The sequence below is a fragment of the Glycine soja genome, chromosome 5 (genome assembly GCF_004193775.1).
Source record: "Glycine soja cultivar W05 chromosome 5, ASM419377v2, whole genome shotgun sequence".
NCBI classification, from domain to species: Eukaryota; Viridiplantae; Streptophyta; class Magnoliopsida; order Fabales; family Fabaceae; genus Glycine; species Glycine soja.
Genome location: NC_041006.1, coordinates 3,706,687 through 3,731,275, shown reverse-complemented (window position 1 = coordinate 3,731,275; position 24,589 = coordinate 3,706,687). Strand labels below are relative to the sequence as shown.

At 34.9% G+C, this 24,589-nt stretch overlaps 4 protein-coding genes and 1 pseudogene across 4 annotated transcripts; 3 read left to right on the top strand and 2 right to left on the bottom strand.

Moving 5' to 3' along the window:
* The first annotated feature begins 397 nt into the window (after positions 1–397).
* Positions 398–5,166, top strand: LOC114412008 (annotated as a pseudogene).
* Positions 5,167–7,094: 1,928 nt separating this feature from the next.
* LOC114412007 (manganese-dependent ADP-ribose/CDP-alcohol diphosphatase-like) lies at positions 7,095–9,623 on the top strand. Its single transcript, XM_028375766.1, has 2 exons — positions 7,095–7,316; positions 8,213–9,623. The coding sequence occupies exon 2, from the start codon at positions 8,241–8,243 to the stop codon at positions 9,213–9,215; it is 975 nt and encodes a 324-aa protein (XP_028231567.1). The 5' UTR covers positions 7,095–7,316; positions 8,213–8,240; the 3' UTR covers positions 9,216–9,623.
* A 394-nt stretch (positions 9,624–10,017) lies between these two features.
* LOC114412006 (high-affinity nitrate transporter 3.1-like) lies at positions 10,018–11,355 on the bottom strand. The gene is made up of 2 exons (XM_028375765.1): positions 11,091–11,355; positions 10,018–10,790 (listed from the first exon to the last, which is right to left on the bottom strand). The coding sequence occupies exons 1-2, from the start codon at positions 11,221–11,223 to the stop codon at positions 10,297–10,299; spliced, it is 627 nt and encodes a 208-aa protein (XP_028231566.1). The 5' UTR covers positions 11,224–11,355; the 3' UTR covers positions 10,018–10,296.
* Positions 11,356–15,661: 4,306 nt separating this feature from the next.
* On the top strand, positions 15,662–21,562 carry LOC114412005. Its single transcript, XM_028375764.1, has 9 exons — positions 15,662–16,286; positions 16,822–17,408; positions 17,494–17,693; positions 19,164–19,244; positions 19,362–19,448; positions 19,598–19,730; positions 19,822–19,893; positions 20,872–21,021; positions 21,212–21,562. Exons 1-9 carry the CDS (start codon positions 15,868–15,870, stop codon positions 21,337–21,339), a joined length of 1,857 nt encoding a protein of 618 aa, XP_028231565.1. The 5' UTR covers positions 15,662–15,867; the 3' UTR covers positions 21,340–21,562.
* Positions 21,563–22,435: 873 nt separating this feature from the next.
* On the bottom strand, positions 22,436–24,254 carry LOC114412003. The gene has a single exon (XM_028375763.1). The coding sequence runs from the start codon at positions 24,009–24,011 to the stop codon at positions 23,031–23,033; it is 981 nt and encodes a 326-aa protein (XP_028231564.1). The 5' UTR covers positions 24,012–24,254; the 3' UTR covers positions 22,436–23,030.
* Between the last annotated feature and the right edge of the window lie 335 nt (positions 24,255–24,589).

Here is a 24,589-nt window from a genome sequence, read left to right as displayed (position 1 = left end):
AGTGATTCGTACCTAGAATAACTTAAAATAAAGAATTAATTATGAAATTAATTTTTATCCGAAACTTAATCATAGTGATTCCTACCTAGAATAACTTAAAATAAAGAATTAGAGTTGAGATATATTTAGTTTATTATGTGTAGTTATATATGTCAAAACTTTTACTGAGACGCTCACATGGTGTAATGGAGAAATATTCCATATATAGAATTTGACCCCTCAGGTGAGAAAATATTCGCAGCATGCTTTTGATAATTGATAGTATTTTCTAAAAACACATAAAACCAAATATCGTTCTAACCCTATTTTTTATAACAAAATTTCGTACCAATCCTAGTTAAGTACTTATAAATCCCAACCTTTCCTTTTTTGACAGAAAAATATATCGAAATCCCAAAACGTGGGTGTGTAACTGTTAAGATCAGAAAATAAGAGTCACAAGATGCTAGAGCTGAAAACGAGAAAAAAAGTGACAAATGAGGGGACCAGGAAGTTATGCACTGCCACGATTCATCATCCCCTTTGGGCCCTTCACTGATTCTTCATGTTGTTTTGTTTTGTTTTGTTTCTCAACCGCCCTCCCACTTGTGCTGTTATTTTAACCCTTTCTCCCTTTCAACAACCCTTTCCCATTCTCATTCCCACATTCGCTAGCCATGGCTGCCTACACCACTTTCTCCTTCTTTTCAACCCCGCAGAACCAAAAAACCTTTTTTCTTCAACCCTTTAAACGCCACGTTTCGTTTCTTAAACCATTCAAATGCGTCCGACCTGGTTCAGCTTCAACCCGATTCAGACCGAACCCTGTTATTTCCAGCTCCGCGCTCCGTACCTCGGCACTGGTCGTTCCCTCTAAACTCGAGCACCTAGCGGAGGAGTTCGGCTCCCTGCGGGAGCCGGTGGAGCGTGTGAAGCGGCTGCTGCACTACGCGGCGGCGATGGCGCCGATGCCGGAGTCCAACCGGGTCGACGCGAACCGGGTGATGGGGTGCACCGCGCGCGTGTGGGTGGAGGTGGGGATCGACGAAGAGGGAAAAGTGCGCGTGGCGGCGGACAGCGATTCGGAGATTACGAGGGGGTTCTGCGCGTGTCTGGTTTGGGTGCTCGATGGTTCGGAGCCGGACGAGGTTATGAAAGTGACCACCGATGATTTAACGGCTCTGAATGTCGGGTTGCCGGGGGGCAGTGGGCGTTCCAGGGTGAACACGTGGCACAATGTGCTCGTCAGCATGCAGAAGAGGACCAAACAGTTGCTGGCTCAGAGAGAAGGGAAGGTTCCCTTTGAGTCTTTTCCTTCGTTGGTTATTTCTTCTGATGGGGTTTTCCCCAAAGGTACCTACGCTGAAGCACAGGTTAGCACCATCTGAATTCAATCACAAAATGGTGTGTCTGTTTTTTAGCATTCTTTTTTTAATCCGAGGATTTTTTTTAAGACACGGCATTATTGGTTGCTTCTGGGACTGGGAGTGGTTGATTATAGTCTTACAGAATCTAACACCGTCCAAAAAGTGAATAATTATGAAAAGTGGTAGTATTAGTAGTGAGTGCACGCCTCTTTCTGTTACCACTTGGGAGAATCTGATCCCCCTCAAACGAAGGAGGAGGACATTGTTTTTTTGTTTGTTTTGTTTTTATGTATTTTTCATGATTGTTGGATGGTAGCCGTACTTTTGTTAAAAAACCGAACAGCTGGAAAACAATACAAAGCAAAACAAAAGATGAAGTACAAGACACGAGTTTTAATCATTGTTACTCGGTTAATCAAATAAAGGGGCGACTTTTCTTTACTTTCTTTCTTCTTTGGCCCTCTTCCTTCAGCCATTTCAACCTTTCTTATCATTCTTTCTCTCAAAATTGCTTGTACTGTGCATCCAACACAGCAAATAGAACAAAAAGTTATATTATTGACTCGGATGCTTGACTATGCCTTTCTTCTTGGTATGTCTTCACTATTAATATTAATTAATTAATCCTATTGAAAAACACCATCATCTTAAGCTCTTTGTAAGACACACTTTTGTGCATACAAATTCTGTATTTACTGAAAGCCCCACGGTACCTAAATCTGCCTTCACATTTCTTTGTTGAGATCTTTTTCTCAAAGTTGTACACATAATGTGCATGACATATCAATCGAGGTCCAAGGATGGTGAAGAAATAGGTACTGTTAAGCTGTACATACTAATTAATTAGTCCACACAATTTGGGTTTTTAGTAATTTTTGGGAGTTTTTTTTTCTCCCCTTGTCTTCGTTTATGAAGTTAAATTTAAAAAATTATGTTTGTGTTTACTTTATCCGTTCAACTTGTTTTTCTCTGAAAAGACATGTTTACTTCGCGTCATAATAGATGGTTATGCCCACCCCAAATGCCTTATGGAATCATGACCTGACAGCATTAAACTCCTAATTTTGTTCTAGCGTTCATGCAGGCAAAATATCTGTTCCCTAATGAGTTAAAAGTTGATGAACTAGTCAATGTGCTGAAGGAGAAGAAAATTGGTGTTGTTGCACACTTTTACATGGATCCTGAGGTCCAAGGCATTTTAACTGCTGCTCAGAAGCAGTGGCCACATATCCATATATCTGATTCACTGGTCATGGCAGATTCAGCAGTCAAAATGGCAAAAGCCGGATGCCAGTTCATAACAGTTCTAGGTGTGGATTTTATGTCAGAAAATGTGCGTGCCATCCTTGATCAAGCTGGTTTCAGTGAGGTATGCCTTTCTCTCCTAAGTTAAGTCTGTCTAGAAGATGGACTCTATTAAGTTTCCCATTTATAAACATTGGTGAATGGCTTGTATGAAGCAGGTCACACGTGCTGCAGTAAAATATATTAGTAAAATTGGTATTTGTGCTACATGTTAATCCTTAGTCCTTAATTTTTCTTCTGGTAATTATTTGCAGGTTGGCGTGTATAGGATGTCAAATGAGCAAATTGGATGTTCTCTGGCTGATGCGGCAGCTACTCGTACTTACATGGAATATCTTACAGCTGCTTCTAGGTCTACTTCTTTGCATGTCATATACATTAACACTAAGTTAGAGACAAAGGCATATGCTCATGAACTTGTGCCTACAATAACCTGTACTTCATCAAATGTTGTCCAGACTATCCTACAGGTTGGTCTGATACAAACTTTTTTTATTCCTCTGACTTTTTAATGGTCATATGAATGCATCACATGATGACCATCACCATGCCCATTTAGTCCTTTCCTTAAATAATATATTGGTCCATATTTATGCAGGCATTTGCTCAAGTTCCAGATTTGAGCATATTTTATGGACCTGATTCTTACATGGGTGCAAATATCAAAGATTTGTTCCAACAAATGACAAAAATGACTGATGAAGAGATTGCTGCAATACATCCTGAGCACAGTCAAGACTCTATTAGATCATTACTACCTCGACTTCACTATTTTCAGGTAAAATCTTTAGCATGTTTTGTAAAGCTAGGAAAGAATCTACTTCGTTTGGAATTAGATGTGCATCATCTATATGTTGTGTTTATCCTTTTGGGATGCTGGCTTTTAGTGAAATCATTTTGTTCTACATTTTTTTTTCCACATGGCTATGATATTAGTATTTAGTATGATATTTCATTCTTATTGTGTGTTTTCTTCTCTCGTAACTTCTTTCACATAATGCGTTGTTAAATGATTTCATCATTTTTTTTCCTTTGTTGGGTTTATGCAATGTGTGACTTGGAAAGAAAGTTGTTAATGCCTGCATTTATACAAATGTGGTCTTCCTGTGTTTTGTATTTTTTTTAAAAAGTTTGACTATTCCTTGTATAAAATATGGCTTGAATTTCATGATTATATGCTTTTGCGACTTGGTGCCAGGATGGAACGTGCATTGTTCACCATCTATTTGGCCATGAGGTTGTGGAGAAGATAAAAGAAATGTACTGTGATGCATTCCTTACTGCCCATCTTGAGGTACCTGGAGAGATGTTTTCATTGGCAATGGAAGCAAAGAGAAGGGGAATGGGTGTAGTAGGCTCCACAAAGAATATTTTGGATTTCATAAAGGACAGGGTTCAGGAAGCTTTGGATAGAAATATAGATGATCATCTCCAATTTGTTTTAGGAACAGAATCTGGGATGGTGACTTCAATTGTGGCAACAGTTCGTAGTTTGTTGGAGCCTGTGAAGTCCTCTTCTGAAAGAGCAAAAGTTACTGTTGAAATAGTCTTTCCAGTTTCATCAGACTCAATCTCAACGACCACCTCAAGTTTATCCTCCGGCCTTCAGACTGCCAAAGTGGGTGATATCATACTTCCTGTTGTACCAGGAATAGCTAGCGGGGAGGGCTGTTCAATTCATGGTGGCTGTGCATCTTGTCCATACATGAAGGTAGAGTTTGTCATTTGGTTTGGATATGGTTCGCTCAGTTTATAATCAACTTAAGATCTTGAATTGTAGTTGGATTAATAATTATAATTGGTAGGTCATTAAGTACATAAAAGACTGTAGTTCTATCATTTTTCTCAGCTAGGTGGGTCAATAGTGACTGCCATATTGTTTTTATCTGGAGTAAAACTAGTTTTCAATTTTATTCTTGGAAGCTGTCATCTGATTGTTTCTTAAACCTTTCAGATGAATTCTCTTGGCTCACTCCTGAAAGTTAGCAATCACCTACCCGATGAAGAAAATATCCTTTCTGCATACAAGGCAGAGCGATTTAAGTTGCAAACACCGAATGGCAGATCAGTGGCAGATGTTGGATGTGAACCTATTTTGCACATGAGGAACTTCCAGGCTACTAAAAAGCTTCCAGAGAAGCTTGTTGATCAGATTCTTCGTCCCCAACACAGTTGAAGGTTGATGTGATAAAGTTGAGAAATAATGTGGTGATGTGAAGAAGACAGAAATTTGTGGTGCTGTCTTGTGAGCAATTCCAAGTAGCAACTACAGCAAAAGTTAGGTCCGTGCAAGGGCTTTGCTTATAGCATGGTAATAGTTGATACAACCAGATTTGTTGTATGATAGTTTCCCTTCGCATAGGGGACTTCTAATTTATTTAGATAAGATGACATTATAGAGTTCGATATCAATATAGAGAAATAAATGAACTAGAATACGCTCATTTTTTTCTTCTTCTTTCTTTTAATAATTGAAAATCTATACAGCTCCGGGTCCAGGGCCTTTTGTGTTAAATTAATTGCTCGGCAATTTTGTCTTATTGTGATGCCAAAGTGCTCACCCTCTTCCGAATACTGTCGTGTTTTATTTTAAGGGCTTCCTTCATAAAAGAAGAGAAAGGGACTTGTACACAAAATACAAATTTAGTACTTCTTTTCGTTGACATAATAGTCATAGCAAGATTTTCTCTGCAGTACATCGTTTAACATTTTTATAGTGCTATTTGGATTTAGTGATGAGCAGAGCATTACTCACATTCTATCTCGTAGATTCATCCGAAAGAATAGTTTAAATTAGAGTTTGTAAAATTGGTTTTGGATAAATTTAATTTGTTTTACTCGTACATCCATCCTAACTCTTCACCACTAGTGGGTTGTAAGCACTTATAAATGATTTTATGAATTATTAACGCTCCACCATCTCTTATGATGGATTTGATTTTGAGAATGAAAATAAAAGATAAATTTTTAAATTAAACTAGAATATAAAAGATGTGAATTTCATTAAAAATATATAATTTTTTTCTTTAATATTATTTTATCTTTGCTTCCCAATACACTCTTAATTCAATTCTAGGTTGAATAATATAATACCTTCTGAAACTTGCCCGACAGTTTGGAAGTTTGACTTTACTTTAAGCTTAATTATTAATTTAATCTTTAAATTATTTTAAATGATTGTTAAATTTTTAAAAGATTTAATTTGGTTTTTAAGTTTTTAAAATTAATCAATTTGTTTTCTAAATTATTTTAAATGGTTCAGTTTGATTTTTAAGTTTTTAAAAGTTTGAAAATTAAGTTATTTAATTTTTAAGAATTTGATGATTAAATTGATTATTTTTAAAAACTTAAGAATTAAATTAAATATTTCAAAAATTTGAGAATCAAATTAATTTGTTTTAAGAATTTGATAGTCAAACTAAATGTTTTAACAATGAACGAGCTTCAGACTTTCTATACTTGGGCTCGTCTTCACTTGCATTGGATGCTGTACACTGTACACTGTGTTATGTCTCATTAGAAATAATAATAATTCTTGGATGAGCATAATATTTACAATTAACTAAAAGTTTAAAATTTACCCCCTCCCTCCAGACTCCAATATATGAAAAAATACTTAATTCTAAATTGACTAAGGATGTTGGTTAAATTCGTTTGATTTTCTTGATTTTATAGAAGAAAATGCATTTCCTAAACCACTATTAATTTTGGAGATATAAGGTTGCATTTCCTAAACCACTATTCCCGTCTTTGAGATAACTGGTAAAATTATTATTTTTTAATAATCAATTATATGTAGATTATTCTTACTGAAAAATAGTTTAGAATTTACCGAAAAGCAACTGATTATTTAAGGATTAAAATGTACAAAAATCCTTTTAAAAGGAAGTAAGTATGGAGATATAATTGGGTGATTGAGAAAAGGTGAATAAAGAAAAAAAATCGTGAGTTTAAATTTTTTTAACTAATATTTTTAATAAGATTAAAAAATAAATATTTATCGATAAAAAAAAAAGAGAAAGTAAGTAGTTTTGTATATAGCACGTTTTCTTTACTATTAGTATTTTTTTTTTCTTTCACTAAGATACAATATGGTTCTCTCTTTTTATTTTCGTTTTCTTTACTATTATGTTTTTATTATTTGGTATAGTATATTTATCTTTCCTCTTTAAACAAATAGTAAGAGATAATAAAAAATATATATTTTCTTTGAAATCAAGTAATATGATATGATATTATGAATTACTTTCACTTGATGATCGCTTAACATAAGAAAAGGTGCGATGTCAAGGACGTGTTAGGAGGACAAGTGGCGTGAATGAGGTGAGAGAGAAGAAGCAGTGGCAGTCCCGTGTTTCTGTTTCTGACAACTGGAAGGAAACGACAATTTTAGCCCTTAATATTGCATTACATTAAGCCATTAACATTAACGTCGCAATTCCCAAAAACACGAGTCGTTGTTGGGTTGGGTCTTTCTCTCTGCACACCCCAGGCAGACCCAGAGAGTTAGGACTTGCGATCTTCTTTCTTCCCCACTTCCAAACCTTAATGCAATCGAAATCTCTACATTCTATTCTACTACGTTATTTTTCCTTCTGCCCCTCTTTCTCACCATTCAAAGACACACATTGTACCGCTCTTTCACTTTTCGCATTTCGATCACAAGTATGTATCTATTGTTTTTATTTCTTAAAGCATTTGTTTGCTTGCTTTTTGCAAAACTTACCACTTTTTATTTAAGGTTTTTTCTGTTCTGTTCTGTTCTGTTGCATCGCTTGCTGCATTCATATAGATATTATTGTTTAGGCAACTATCTGGAACCTGTAATGTAATTAGATCAAATAAGAACAATTTCTGCATTTGTTTTTTTTTTTTTAGTTTCTATATACTGATCACTATGATCTGTTTTAGAGGATTCCTCTTTCTTTCTTTTTTTATTTTATTTTTTCTATGGTCCTGTAACTTTTACCAGATTATTGACGTTGCATCTGTACTTTATGCCTGAATTTGAAATTGCATTTTCTCTTGTCTGAAACTGGTGGACTTGGCCACAGGATGGTTAGCTGTTATATATGCTATAGAAGGAATCATTAAAAATGATTATTCACATCTCCTTAGATTGTATACACCTTACCTTCTGAGAGAAGAGAGAGAAAGTGACAGATTTGATAGACAATAGGATGGAAAAGAAAGACAAAGGCACAAGGTAGATGTAAAAATTGAAGTGAGAAAATATAGTGTTGAGGAATCATGTTTATTCCCTGGACTCTGAATTTTCTGAATATTGAATAATAGCAAATACAAATAAAATTTGAAACTTTAGGACAGATGATAGACCAGTTTACTCAGAGTGTGAGATCATTGATTTTGTTTATCCCCTGTTTTGATCACTACAATGTTGGGATAATAAAGTTGTTAGATTGATATCATTGCAAACAAGTTTCATAAGTTGTAAGTGAAATGAATTCTGTATTTGGCATTACGCATACACATTATTTTATCATAGACTGTACATCGAAAATCCCATTTTGATGACATTATTTATTCTGTATGACCAATAGGAGGTTGTGGAGAGTAGAGACATACACTATGGGTTCTGCTAACGGACTAGCTGCTATACACGGGAAAGAGCCTCTCTTTTCTTTTGGATTGATATCTGATGTGCAGTATGCTGACATTCCTGATGGTAGATCATTCCTTGGTGTTCCACGGTACTACAGGCATAGCATTGTTGTGTTACAGAGAGCAGTAAAAGAATGGAATAATAGTAAGAGGCACAAGTTTGTGATAAATTTTGGAGATATTGTTGATGGATATTGTCCAAAAGATCAATCTCTTAGCACTGTAAAGAAACTTGTGGATGAATTTGAGATGTTCAACGGACCAGTGTATCATTTGATTGGCAATCACTGCCTTTACAATCTGCCTCGAAGTAAGTTACTTCCACTGTTGAAGATCAAGAGTTTTGAAAGCCATGCCTACTATGATTTTTCACCAGTGCCTGAATATAGATTTGTAGTTCTTGATGGCTATGACATAAGTGCAATTGGCTGGCCTCAGGATCATCCAAAAACATTCGAGGCCTTGAAATTCCTTAGGGAAAAGAATCCAAATGAAGACAAGAACAGTCCAACGGGTTTGGTGGGCCTTGAAAGAAGGTTTCTTATGTTCAATGGAGCTATTGGAAAGGAACAAATGGAATGGTTGAGTAGTGTTCTTCAAGAAGCAACAAAATTGAAACAGAAGGTGGTGGTGTGTTGCCATCTCCCTCTAGATCCTGGTGCATCATCTAAGGAGGCACTGTTATGGAATTATGCTGAAGTAATGAATTTGATACACAAATACACTTGTGTGAAGCTTTGTCTATCTGGACATGATCACAAAGGTGGATACTCCATTGATTCCCATGGAGTTCACCATAGAGTTCTTGAAGCTGCCCTGGAATGTCCTCCTGGCAGGGATGCATTTGGATATGTTGATGTTTATGATGATAGAATATCACTTTATGGTACTGACAGAATGCAGACTACAGACATGTATTTTCATCCTAAAGCAGATTTGTGATCACAAGATGCCTTGATGTTTGTGAGATACCTATTCGTTTATTGATACCAGAGAATACTATGGTCCTTGTGCAAATCCAATCCACATTGAATTAACTTCAAGTGTAAGATGGAATTATTTAGTGGAGTTAGCTAACATGCAAGTTCATGAATCAACCACTTTCTACTTGACTTTTTCCCTTGCTTCCGGAAGAGATAAAGATGCAACAAGCATTAACAATCGCTGGAGGCTTCCTCAGAAATGATTTACATGTGAAAATTTTGATTATTTTTATACAACTTTTAGGATGCTTTTCTCGAGATATACATTCAATGAAAAACTTTGCTGTGGTCAAGTGAATACCCTTTAATTTACTGTAATAGTTATATCATTAACACTTACTGCAAATTTGACTGCTTTCTATGTGAATTGTCAATCTAAAGCATACTTGAAAAATCATTACAAAATTAAGTTTGAGCTAAAAGTAATTTTGTCAATAAATTAGAATCCTTGTTTTTGTGTTTATTTTATATTTTATTCGTTAAATTTATATTAAAATACACGTCACACCATTTCTAACTACAAATCAAACATGCACTTAGTTATTTTCATAACAGGTTATTCAATTCATTACAAGCTTAAAAAGTAAAAAGTAACTCATGAACTAATAGTATGTTTGGTCAATAAAAAATTTGGAAGCCATAATTTATTAGGCAATTTAGCATGATTAGGTGTTTATGATTATGATTAATCCTTTTAGATGACACGTTAAAAGTTTTCAATTTATGAAAAAAGATAAATAACACTTTATATTATGTAAAGATTAACGAGAACTAACAATGATAATTCTATACCATTCTCTAAAGGAGGCAGGACATTTGATGTGATGACACGGATCAAATTGTTTGGAACATGTATCATTATTTTGCACCTTTTCATGGTATGCTAGTCATATCCTAATCACATACATAAAATAAAATAATCATAAAAATATCTGCCCTTTCCCTCATATTACAGCTTGAGGGGGAGATCATGCTTGACAACATTGACGTGAAATGTAAACCTGCCACGCTTTTCTCGTGTGTGATGTGATTCAATAACCTCACTTTGAGGAAGAAGCCTTTCCCTTTCTTTTCTCGATATAGAAGAAGAAAAAGAGGGAAACGACGGAGAAAACACTGAAGCAAATGGAGCAGATATCGAGGGACGCGTGGCGCCCACTCACCGCATTGATCTCGAACAGGTTGGTGCTCTTCTTGCCGTCGGTGGTCTGGCCGTAAGCCACTTCCGCGTCGTTGGAGTCGAACGCGTAGGCGCGTACGAAGTACGTGGCTTTGGGCACGTCGCGCTCGACCAGCCACTCGTACCTCTGCACGGTTTTGTTGGAAGCGTCGTAGGGTTTGGCCACGATCTTGTGCTGGCATGTCTTGTCCCTGTTCAGCTCATCCTCTGTCTTTCTCCAAGCGCGGTCCTTTTGGCTAATGGGCGCGTAGCATAGCTTCAGCTTTATGGTTTTGTAGGCAGAGTCTGTCCCCGCAGGTAAGGTCTTGTTCAATGCCCATGTCACTGTGATTTTGTCCAATCCAGCCTCCAGAACTGCATAATTAATTAATTGTGTTTAGCATAAAAGGACTTAATTTATCAATTTAATGATACATTTCATGGACTGCGTACAACTTGTGCAATTTTTCTTGATAAACATAATAGATCAAGGTCTAATCGTCTATAATTAAAACTAACTACAATTAATTAGAACTCAGAACTAATTGATTCATCCTTGTGTGTTTTAATTCGCATGAACCAATTACATGGTGCAAAAATTTATTGTTGATTGGGAGAGCATTAGTTATTTATAGTAGAATTTGACTAGTTAGAAGAAGGGATGATTTTACTTACCTTGTCCCTGCTTGGGGGAAGCGGTGACATCAAGGGTTCTTTTCAAGGTAGAGAAGTGAACCTTCCCATAGCAACTTCCAGCTAAACAGAAAATTAGAAGTGATGCTACTACCACAAGCCCTTGTGCTGCCATGTTTTGTTCTCAGTTTTCAACTCCAACAAGCCCTTTTGATAGAAAAGTCAAAGAGTGGGGGGAGAGTTGAGACTTGATAGAACAGCCAATTGGAATTGGAGTGATTGATACTCTAAGAATCTGAGTGGGGATGCACTGACTTTAAAGCCTTTATATAAAGCCCAATTCCATAAAATAATAGAAAATCAAAACAAATTGAATTTTGAGAAATAGCAATTAACCATCACAAGTCAAAAAGGCCCAAACTATAAAGCATAAAGATAATAGCAGAAGCAAGATATCCCTTGAGCAATTTGAAAGGCCAGTCTTTGTTGAGAAGCAGCACCGGGTGATGATTGTACAGATGGAGTAGGTTTAGAGGGTTGTAGTTGGCCATTTGCAAAATTTAGTATAGTTTTTTATTGGTTGACTTTGTTATTGTTTTTCTATTTTTTCTTCTTCTCCCCAAGTGCTTGGAGTTTATGATAATTGATGAACACACGCAAGTACATATAATGCATTACATATGAAAACTACGAATATAGTATTACAGGTTTGTCCCAAGTTCCCAACTAGGTTCAGTTTCATTTTTATAAAAACGAAAGATATTAATGGCATGCCTGAAATCTTAAAGGAAATTGCACGGTTTAATTTTATGTTGTATCACTGTTTTTTGTTGAACATTGGTCCGCTAACAAATATTTCCGTTGTGATTTCCAATCGCTCTTTATTGTTGAGCATTAATTATTATATCACGAAATCAATCGTGAGTTTTTTTTTGCATGCTTCAGTATCTTTTGTCTCCATAACATAAACTAGATCACATATATATAAACGATATAACATTTTTAATGAAAAAGACATTTACATACAAATTTAAATTGGATACAAAAGTTTTCTGTATACAGATTTTGAATAAATTTACATAGTTAAATAAAATTAAAATAAACTTAAGAGTTTGACACTTTTAAAAACCAGATATTGAAGTATATCAGAACACAATAAAGTAAATTTAGCATTTAATATTATAGGACTCTATAATTGTCTAATAAGAATCTTGACCTCGTCCAAATCCAAATGGAAATATATTATTGAGATCCTATTCCTCCCTTCCCAAGAGAATGTAATGTAGATCAAAGTTTATATCTTTAATAATTTGTTTTGTCCCCTTGTGTCTCAGAAGGGGCAAGCAAACAAGAAGTACGTAATGGGAATGCAGACGTGTGCAAGAGCTATACAGTTACGGAAAAGCCATCGCAGTCTAATACCTAAACAAGAATTTAGGTTTTTATATCTTATTTACCAGATACATAGATTAAGTAGTTCAAAATAGAAAAAATTGTTTAAAAATATTAGATGAAATTATTTCTTAATTAAAAAAATTATTTTTGAGTCATTTATTGCATGTAGGATAATAAAAATGTGTTCAAAAAGTTAAACTATATTCTTTGACATTATGTTTGAATGAAAATTATTCATTTTCTTGTTCGTACCGTACTTTCCGTACTACAAGTCCCGAACCTAATAACAAATTGAAAACAAAAGCAGCCCTTTTCTCCTTTTGCCTATAGGAATCCGCTTCATTCATCTCATAATAAAAAAATGGCAATAAAAACCCCTTTGGGCTTTAGGATAGCAAATAAAGGGGGTTTTGCTTCCTGTACTCTCAACTTACTTTTTGCACTCTTTTAGAATGTTTTTTTTTAACCTTGATTAGTCATTTTGAAAGCCGAAAAGAAGAAGTATTCCAGAATGCAATTTTACTTTTCGGATTGGCTATTCCAGAAGCCAAAAAAGAGGTGCAGGGAGCAATTTGGAGATGTAGGAAGCAACAGCCATAAAGGGGTCTAACGGCTAAATAATTTTCGATGTTGATTATTATTGGGTTTGTGTTAATCCTATCCTTTTCGGTCCATTGGGTTTTTTCATGGAAATATTAAAGGCCTAAAACCTTGTTTTGTCTGACAAATTGACATAAAAATCATTGAAAAGCTGGCCTTTAGAGTGCGTAAGTGGGTTATAACAAAAAGTTTTAGGCCTCTTCTTCTTACATCCTCTAAATATCATTTTTCACCCCCTTTAACTTTAAAATAAACCTTAACTTCCAAAATATCCCTCACTCGTTAACATCATCCTTCCTCTCTTTGAACCCTTCTTCTTCTTCCTCCTCTTCCGTCATTCAATCATTGTTTCAATAGAAAGGATCAACAACAGAGCCTGTAAATCACCATACATGTAATTCAAAATGAAAATTTTACATTTTGGATTACTTGATCCAAAATTTATCGCAACAAACAATCTAAATATTTTACCGGATGTGTTACGGATTAGAAAACTTGTAAAGTTTGCAATTCTATGGAGGTTTTGGATTATATCATCCGTAATATATTGTGTCTCTTCCGAAATAGGTGTTCTAAAATGTCACAACTAATTTGTAAGGTGTTCTGAATTATTTATTCCAAAAGAGACATAATAACATTACAAATCATGTGATCCAAAACCTTTACATATATGCAATCCTTACGGATTTCTCAATCTGTAACACTTCTATAGCTAGTTAATATCTAGATTGCATGTTCTGAAATACATGTGTTGTGATAGTAATTTACAACATTAAGGTATATCTTAACGATTTCTCAAAGGAAAATAAAAACAACTCTTCTTTTAACTTATGCTTATAATGTGGCTTTTTATCTATTTTCCTTCCTTGCGGACAATTGTGTTATATTTATTGGACACTAGCTGATTAATTTAAATTATAGATGGCATTTGCTTCATAGCAGCAAAAACATCCTCTAATTTTTTTTTCAAAACTAAATGAAATCTTAGCCCTTAGTAAAGTTAATTTTATATTTAATAATAAATTTAATATGTAAATTATAATTATATAGATATTGGTAGAATTTGTAAATTGGACACTCGCCCCTGTTTTTGAATGGGAGAGGATCATGTCCCTGTCTCGTAATTAATAATTTAGCAAAAATTAAAATATAATTATAAATTATAAATATTTCACAAATAATATTTTATCAAACACTACCAAAGAAGATATTTTCACATAAGATTTTATTTTATCATTTTTTTCTAATCAGATTCAGGTTATAGTCATTTTTTTTATTTGTAAGAATCAATGATAATGTTAAAAAACTTACAATGACAATGTTAAGAAATTTACAATAACTCATCCACTCTTGTCAATTAACTAAATTAGACTCTCTTGATAGTCTATTTTGATTTTTATAGATAATTTTCCTGAATAAATGCAAAATAAATAAATCTGTGTACTCTCCATTCTAGTTTATATGATATTTTAGAGAAAAAAATTTCTTTCAAATTATATGTCGTTTTACAACATCAATTTTGCATTAAGTATTTTTTTTTTCAAAATTACCCTTAGCCTATATTACTCCATGCATTAATAATATTCTTCTCAATTTTCGGAATGTGTCTTTCCCAAGCCATTTCTCTCTTCGTTCAAAGCCACTTTTAATTCTTCAAGCAGTGATGTTTACTTACGCATTTATTCACAAGAGTACTCCAACAACTTTCCACTTTTGGATAATAAGAGGAGAACAAGTGACTTCAACTTATATATAATTTGAGTATTTTCAAAACTAAACAAATAGTGGCGCTTTTCAATAAAAAGTTGAATAGTTTTGATGATGAAGAATGCTAAAGACCGTTTGAGAAGTAGTAGAAGACTCTTTGGATTTAATTGTTAAAGATTCTTTTGATACACAAGATGATGAAGATTTTTTGGATTCACAAGGTGAAGGATACTTTATAGTTTCAAAAAAAAGTTCAAGACTCCATACATTTAGAGATTGTTAGCATTATGTTGATACACAATACTGTGAAGACTCTATATCTTCAAAAGTAATTCAAGACTCTATAGATTTGGAGATGGTTGAAGATTCAATGAATACAAAAGAGGAAGACTTCATTAATTTTATCTTTATCAAAGAAAAAATTAGTGTTTGATGTAGATTTAAATCTTCCTTAGAGTTTTAAACAGATATCTTGACTAAGCAACAATAGGGGACAAAACTAAGCAACAATGATCCGTTTACAGATGTCTTGACTAATTCATAATCAAGTAGGATCCCCTTCATATCTTGACAATGTAAGCCTTCAACTCTCGGATTTGGTGGAGCTAGCTAGCTAGCTGGAGTTTCATTTTGTGCACCGTAAAAGTCACCATGAAGAATGAATTTTTTTTACTCCAATCTCTTAATAACCGATTTGATGAGTCTACTAACACTGGCTTTTCCTAAAAGTTTTGTTCGTTATTGGATTATTCATGCAAATTCATGAGTTACAGTCATCCAATAAGTCAATAACTAACAATGTCTCAGCGTTACCATGGCATGGAACTTGCATAGAATAAAAATATAGAAGAACATTCTTTAATCCATAAGAATAAAATATAGAAAGAACATTCTTAATACGACGACAAAACATGGCGAGTACAAGACAGGCTCTACGCCGGCCAATTCTTGGCATCCGCAGTCAGACCGATGATGCTTTCTATGTATCTACTATGTTTCTTCCAATCTTTAAAATTTAACACCCCACACCCCAACCCTAGCTACCAGAATTAAGCCACCTTTTATTCTCCTCATAGTTAATTCTTAGGTTGCACGAGTTGTGGGTGACTCAGAAAAAATGGAGCGAAGGTTGGGCAGAGAAACCAAAGGCTCTCTAAGCCTACAAAAAAGGATGGCAGAGACACGGCGTAGGGAGAAACCCGCACCGGACCTCACCGACTTCATGAACGACATGTTTTTCGGGGCAGCAGACATGGACCACAAAACCTACGACCTCACAGGTAGTACAGGTGTGGCGGTGGACGACGACGACTACGACGATGAAGGGTTCGACGACAGCACTAGAAGCAACAGTGCAAGGTTGACACAAGAATGGTTACGAGAGGCACGACAAATCGTCGCTTCCTCTCCTTCACGCTGTGACTCGCCGGCTCGCCCTTTAGGGTCCCCAAGGTTCGGAGCTACACAACCACCCTCACCCCTTCCCTCCTCCTCCGACCGAAGAGACGCTCTCTCTAGAACTAGGTCTGCCCGAAGGTATATTAGTAAAATTAAATTAGTACATAACTTAGTTATAATTATAAGTTTCATATTGAAGAACAAGTTTTGATGGAATATTTCCTTGCTGAGAACAAGAGGTACTAAAGATTCATTTTAAAAATTATTTTATCTTAATACACATTTTTTTATATTAGATGATCGAGTCTCATATCACATGCTTAAAAAATTAATATGATTATGTGACAATTATATTGAATTTAATTTGTTGCTAATTGAAGTTGGTATATGAGATTGTATACAAACTCTTTCTGAAAAATTAACATGTCCCATCAATATCATGCAAGTTGTTTTGATAGTTGTTACTATGATTTGATGTATACTATGTGTGCTCACAATGATGCATTTCATACTAAACTGTGTTGCGAATTGAAGAATGAGTTGGTATATAATTTATTTTCGAAAAATCAACATGTCTCATCAATATCATGCAAGCTGGTTTGATAGTTGTTACTATGTTTTGATGTGTACTATGTAGTATAGTATGATAGTGATGATAATGTGAATGAAGCAGATACAGAGCAGTGGAAGGGATCAGTGATGAGATACTGTCGAAAACAGCAAAACACACACGTAACAAATCCGACACTTTCGCTCAGCCTTCATCAGATGGGGACGGATCCCCTGCAACGGCGGTGCACAACTGGTTCGCCAACATCCTCAAACCGACCAATAACAATAGCAACACACAACCATCTCCTTCTCCTCCTGATTCTCCTAAATCTTCTCTCCCTCCACGTCAGCCTCATCCTCGAAAGTCCCGCTTCAAAACCGAGCCCTCTGCTGCACCTCACCCGCAGGGGATCCAGCCTCCCAATTCGAGGCGAACCTTCAAGACTTCTACGCCGTCGCCGGAGAATTCTCCGTCGGATTCTGCTCCTCTTTCGCCGCCGAGGAACCTCGTGGAGTCCGCTCACCGGAGAACGATATCGTCTTCGACATGCTCGCAGGAGAGGATCGCGCCAAGGCATGCTTTTCCGAAGGGAGAGGAAGCTAGCCTCAACGGGTTCCTCAAAGAGCAGAGAATTTTGCTTCAGAAAATCTCGAGAGGAGAGTTACATGCTGCAAATGCGCAAATCGTGCTTTCTGGGCCTTCCAACAGTTAGTGAAAATTGAGAGCTTTTTTTTTTTTTTGTGATGTGAGAACTTTGGAGAGTGATTGATTGAGTTTTGTGTGGTGGTGCAGGCACGGCGTCCATGGTGGCTGCCATTTGCCACGCGTGGCTCTTAGGTTATAGGCAGAAGGAGAACGACGGTGGAAGCGAGCGTGTGGCGGTGGTTCCTGTGATGAATGTGAAGCGAGGCTCCATGTGGAAGCTGAAGCAGGCTGCGTGGCTCTTTCACCATGCTGGTCTTGATGCCAATTCATTGTTATTCATTGATGAGGTGCCTTTTTTCAATGTTTAAAATTGATTCAGATTTCACCAGACTTTTAATTTACTAGTTTTGGCATGAAAAGAAAAAAAGTCACACGGGGTTACACATATTGGCTATATATTATGCAAGAAATTTTAGTTAATTTTTTGTATTATGTGAAAAATTTATTTAATTGTTCAATAAATAATTTTTTTAATAACTTTTAATGTTTTTTAAATATTACTTAAAATAATGTTTTTAAAATATTAGTTTCTAATTTCTAATTTTTTACACTTTTTTTATTTTTATCCTTAATATATTTATTAAATTTTCTTATTATCTTTTTAAAATAAATTATTATTTTTATTTTTATGTCATTTTATATTATGCAGCTATTCCAACCAATAGTTTTATCGAAATAATTATTATTTAATAAGTTAGTTTTTTAGTCTTCAACTATCAATTTTCAGCTAGTTTTATTGAATATAATCATAATTTACTCCCTCACTCCCCCTACAAATTTTTTTAATTAATAAGAATAAAAGATATTGTTAAAAAATTTACAATAACTTGTGCACATATGACATAACCAACCAATTCGGCTAGACTCACTTAACTTATAAGCTTATTAAATGAGTTTGGTGAACAGTTAAATTATTAACTATTTTTAATTTCATCCTTATACATATAGTTTATTCTTAATTTAATGCATGTATAGTACTACACAAGATCAAATTAAGAATGTGATATATGAATAGGGACCAAATTTAAAATAATAAGGGAGTTAACCAACAGCATATGACTATAGGAACCAAACCAATAACGTTTTCGTGTATAAACCCAATTTAATAAGTTTGTATTTAGAGGGACCAAATTGAGAATACACAACAAGTAGAGGAACTAAATTATATATTTAACCTGCAACTTAATTATAACAAGGTATAGAATAAGTACAAAAATAAAAATTCATTTCCTGGTTTTATGTTTTAGTCTTTAGAAAACTGTAAGTTTTAGTTCCTACACATACATTTCTTCTTAAGTTTTGATCCATCTTGCTTAATCAAAGAAGACTTTCTGGTGGTATAAAATTGCTACAAGAACTTTCTAATAGTGATAAATCCCTAAAAAATGCTATAAGGACAAAAACTTACAGTTTTTTCTATAGAGAATGAAACTTAAAATTAATTATAGAAACTTCTTCTCACATAGACAAGACTTTGACAATGTGTGATGAATTAATAGATGTTTTATAGTTTTAGATTTTAAGTTTCAGATGGAAACAATTTATATGCCTCCACATGAAGTAAATGCAGGCCTCCTGTTTTTGTTTATTGGTTATCTGATATATGATTTGATAATTGTTTTGATTTGACAACACTGAAATTATCTCTTTGTGATCAATTCTGATGAAGATGTTTGGAGGACACTATGTATGAATAGTAGGCTCAGGCTTGATGTGTTTTGCTTAGTTTGCTGATCTGACACTGAATTTGTTTGCAGGTGGACATGGAAAGCCTTTTGATGACTGGCCAACTGAGCGTCCTCGTGGTTGGACAAGATGTCTTGAACACTACTGGCGAGGTTGGATTATCAATTATTGATGAATCTGAAAATTAATTTTAAAAACAAGTTTGATCCCAAGGCAATGTGCTGAGATGAATTTTATAATTAATTTGATGTGTTCTTTTGTTTTTCAAGGTTGGATCCCAATGCACAGTTGTTACTGATAATTACTGTGAGGATGCCTATGATTTACTACAAAACTATATGCTGAAGAAACTATTGGTAAATTTATAATGACCTTTGTTTTTAGACAAATTTTTGGTGCTATTAATTTACTTTATTACTCCCCCACATCAAAAGATGCTTCTGAAAATTATAGAAAACTGGTTTTAAGTGACTTTGGTCGCTCAATACTTGTATTTATTTTGTAGCTTGCTGGTATTCTGTTAGACACACAAAACCTAAAAGCATCTGCAGCAATATCTATGACAAGGGATGCAGAGGCAGTCCAGTTGTTATTGGTTGGCTCAGCCCCAAATTACAGATATGCATTATTTGATCAATGTGAGTTCATATTTCTCCATATTGAAATTGAGTTATTGTGAATTTATTGATTATTATTAAGTTCAATGAAGTTTTTTTTTGTTCCTTGAAGTGATGCAAGACCAAAAAACTGCTTCTTTTGTTGAAGCTTTGAACCATAACTACGGGAAGCCTCATGTTGAAAGTAAGTATCTATTCTGAGATTTTTATACATATTGTTGGGTACTTTTTTAAATTCCAAAATGCATGAACCATGACCTTGGTCCTCTGAGGCCGTGGCCACATTCCTTTTAATCTTTCCCGTAACCTTGTTAATGAAATTGCAAAATACATGAATCTTCGAAACTTCATTGTGACCAGAAATCTTTAGTGGTAAGTGCATTGGACAATGCTCTATTGTCTATTCTTTTTCTTTATGGTACTAAGACTAAACTCTTCTGATTGGTATTATCTTGAAGTTGTTGGATAAAAGACTAAGTGATGAATTTGACAGGCCAAATGAATCAAGAATGTGGCCATTTCTTTTCAATTTTCAATAATGTCCAGTCCACTCTCAATATAGCATATTTTTCCTTGATGTATACTATGATTAAAACGGGTTTCTTTCAACTAAAGAATTTTTATGGAATGTTATACGAAAAGCCGGGGTTGTCCAATTTTTATTTTTTTTCAAATGTTTATGCCAACTAAGTAATACTTTTCCATCTCCTACTTTTCAATCACAAAAGGATTAATTTGAACAAACCATTTTATTAGGAGAAATGATACTTATACAACAACTTGTATAATAAATCTAACACTAGAGAGAGAAAGGGAAAAAAAAGTAAGAAAAGAGAAAATTCTGAAATGTAAAAAATAATATGATAAAAAGAGATAAACACATAGATGTAAGAATAGAATTATTGTATATGTATCATATCAGCATGGATATGGAACGTCAATTATTTTGTAAACAGAACTGCAATATTAAATGCATTACAGAGGCAGTAGAGTAACTACTCTGTTAAGATAATATTAGCATTTTTCTATAGTTTGAACATTATAATATGGTTAATAGGCTCCATGACATCTTGCATTTATGATATCTGGTTGAAATGCTACTGATATTTTACAATATTCTCCCAACAGTTTAGATTATTTATTTTATTCTTGGTAATTATAGGTGAACAAAATAGTGAAGGAAATACGGAGCATAAAGTTCGTGAGAGAAAGTCAAACTCTATATCTGATCGTGAACCCACCATGTCAAATTCAAAGACAAATTCCTTCGACACAAAAAGTTCTAAAGCTAGCAAGGTTTCGCCAAATCCAGGTTGCATTTCAGTCTCTTTCCTTATATTCCTGTTATTCCCATTATGGCTTTTTAGTAATGTTTACATATTTTGAACTCGTGACTCGTGATTTGATAAATAAAGTTCCGTTAGTTAATAGTAAACATATATTCTCAGTAAATGACCTCGTTCCATGTATGAATGTGATGACATCAACAATTATTCTTGCAGTCAAACTTGTTACGCCACCTTTGCTATCTCCTTCTCTAGCACCAGCTCCACAACATGCAGAAAAGGAGGCCTCTCGTGGGAAAAACAAGTTCTTCTTGGCAAGGTGGTTTGGTTTTGGTTCAAAATGAATATATCTCCTCCATGTATGCCATTGGCAACTTATTCTTTGCAAAATTCAAACCAAAATACACAAATTAGGAATCCTCAGAGATTTTCTCTTTTTTTCCTTGATGCTTAATAGACACATTATATTCTTGAAGATATAAGTGTCTCGCAAAGAGCATCATTATAGTGAATTTCACCTTGTCATATCAGATTTAAAAAATGTATTAACAATTTCCTACTCTATAATGACACAATTATCTAAGAACTTAAAACAAATCTCGTGTATTATCTCACAAAATATTTTTTTAATCATAAGAACCGGTTTTTATATAATAAAAAATGGTTTTTATAGCCAGAAGCCATATTAGCCTCCTTCCATATTGATTCTGAACAAAAACTTAAAGAATCTCACGAGATTGCCATAAATTTATGCTTGTCACTTTGCCGGTTAAATTATTACCAATGTGCTAAGCAATAACATGTTACATCTGGGCCTACCTATTATTTTACTTCGTTAAATCAGCCAAGTCCTCTGGCCGCATACTTCTGAATCTTTCAGTGTGACCTAGTTATCATTGTTTTTGACGTTGACGTTAATTAATAATCTCCTTGGTCAAAACAATTTCAACTGCTTCCCGAAAAAGACGAATTTTGTAGTTCACTTCCTCATTTCTTTTGACCCCAAAGAACAAATCTACTTTTTTTTTATTTTTATATTGCAACAATTGCTGCCGTCATTTTAATAGAGTTTTTGCTACATGCATCGTTTTGTATATTTTTTTTTTAAAAAACTATTACTCTGCACGTAGCACTGAATTCAATTATAATAATGGCTTTTCTACAGGCTTCTCTACTAACTAATAATATCCCCCTCATATGGGCGTATAATCCCAACGGGGTACAAGAACATAAATGAATATAAAAATACTAACCTCGGACCAAAAACAGAACCATATATTTGGGTCTTAACAAATGTGTATCGATTCTAATTTTCTTCAATGCTTCACCTACCTGGCTATTTGTATTATAATCTTTATAGAGTTTCTGGATCAACAACGAATAGATTAATGGACTTAGGCAACTAAACAAGAATGATGAGGATGATACAGATAATCCAACTACTAGAAAGAGAATCATGTGTATTAATATGGGTGAGGTGCACATACATCGATTATTGCACTCTTGTTTCCACATCATCTCCAAACACCCATCCTTCCTTTCCGGGGTATATCATTTTCCGCCACATGCATGAAAATAACTTTTATGGGCAAATTAAACATTCAGTCTAGTAATCTTGTGCCTATATATATATATATATATTGTGATACAAAATTTAGGTAACATTTACCTTTGGTTGATATATAGATTTTGGAAGAAACATATACAGCTACAAGACCAAGATGGGATCAAGAAAGAGCATTTTCCAATGTGGGTAAAATGTAGATGTAGACGTAGATGCCTCTAGATGGAGGCATTATTGGGCATGTGTGTGATTGTGAATGTGATACAATCTGTCTTGTCCACACTTATGCGCATTTGCTCAACCCCAGCTGTAACTAACTCCCAAAGCCACTGTTTGGTCCCACTCGCTTTCTCAATCCAAACCCAATCTCAATCTGCATCTTCACCATTCCATCACTTAGTCCATTTTCAACCTTATTTTGCCGGTGTTGATGATGATGATATACCATTAAGGTTACATTACATGGTCCCTTCATTCAACTTTCCAAGCATAGAGAAACAAGCAAAACTCTGATGACCCACTAACACTAAATCCCTCCACTGATCCAGAATTCCTTGTCTGATCATTAGATAGTGGAGGTGATGAGGATGATAATGAAGGTGACGAATATGACATAGAAGTAGTGGTGGTAGTAGTAGTACTAGATGACAAAATTGGCTTAAAAATGAACAAAGCATGCTTTAAACCAGGACTAAAAAGCCAATCATGAACATCCCAATATACCTCTACTCTCATTTTGCTGAGATGAATTGACTCGTTGCCTCTAAACTTCCATTGCAAGTGCTTCACATGAATCACCAAGTGCCCATCAATCCTTATCTCCATCTCTGGATGAACCCCACCTAGAGAATCCACATTATAATTCCCCTTGTTCTTGCACTCAATTGAAATCTCATGCCACCTACCCTTCTCGTGAAACTTGGCTCTAGTGGAGAACTTCTTCTTCCCAAAAATGTGTTCTTTCTTTGAAACCAAAATGGGGTCAATGAGTGCTGGTCTGCACCCCGTCCTTCTGTATGCCTCTTTCTTTAGATCACCGAGAAGCAGCACAACCTCTTCATCACAAACCACTGCCACATAATACTCCGAGGTTGGTTCTGTCTCGCCGTTAAATTTTGCAGCTTTAAGGTCCCAGAAAATGTCAACGGCTTTGCCATCTACTATGAAGCGCTTGGAACCTTGTTTTCTCCAAAAGTACCATGGCTTCAGCTCGACCTTGCAGGTGTACTGTTCTTCTCCTTCTGGACCTTCCACTGACACCGAAAGCCCATGAAGCAAGAGGTTTTTGCACCATGTGATGGTGATCAAACGGCAGTGATCAGCAACCTTTGTTCTATACACTGACATGTACACGCTCTGACCCGAACGGGTCACAGCTCCATGATCATCATGGCTATGCTGCTTCTCTGCTGAAGAAGAAAAGCAAGCAGGAATCCCAATTGAGTCTTGCATCGTTCTTGATGATAAAGTGATGAACTTTTAAGTGCACAATCTGGTGAAGTTAGATAGATCAGAAGATGAAAACTAGAGAAAATATATGAAAAGAGTGAAAGGCTTAAAAAAACTTAGTCACAAGCTCAATGAATGAATGCTAGATGCTGCCAGAGGTGTTAAATGTGAATGGCAGCATTAATTGGATTTAGAGAGAATATTTCCAAACTGGTATATAGACTGGCTGTGACTGAGAGTGAGTGAAGAACAACCCTTTTTATATATTCTGCAGCTCTCTCTCACTTACTTGTCACCTCCTTTATTATTATTATTATTTATTTATTTATTTTGGTTAATGTTTACCTTTTTAAGTTCAAAGTTGAGCCTATACAGACTTTTTCGAATCCAAAGTTGTTAAAGTTTTACTATATTCAAAAGTGCTTACTTCCAGGCACAGTTAGATGCAGAGGACCCAGCTAGTAGTATTTTTTCATCAAATTTGGTGTGTAGATTTTTACGAACTTGGGAGTCATCTATTCATAACACCACATGACATGGGACTATGATAAGGTAAAAAATAAACCGGTCAAAAGAACAAC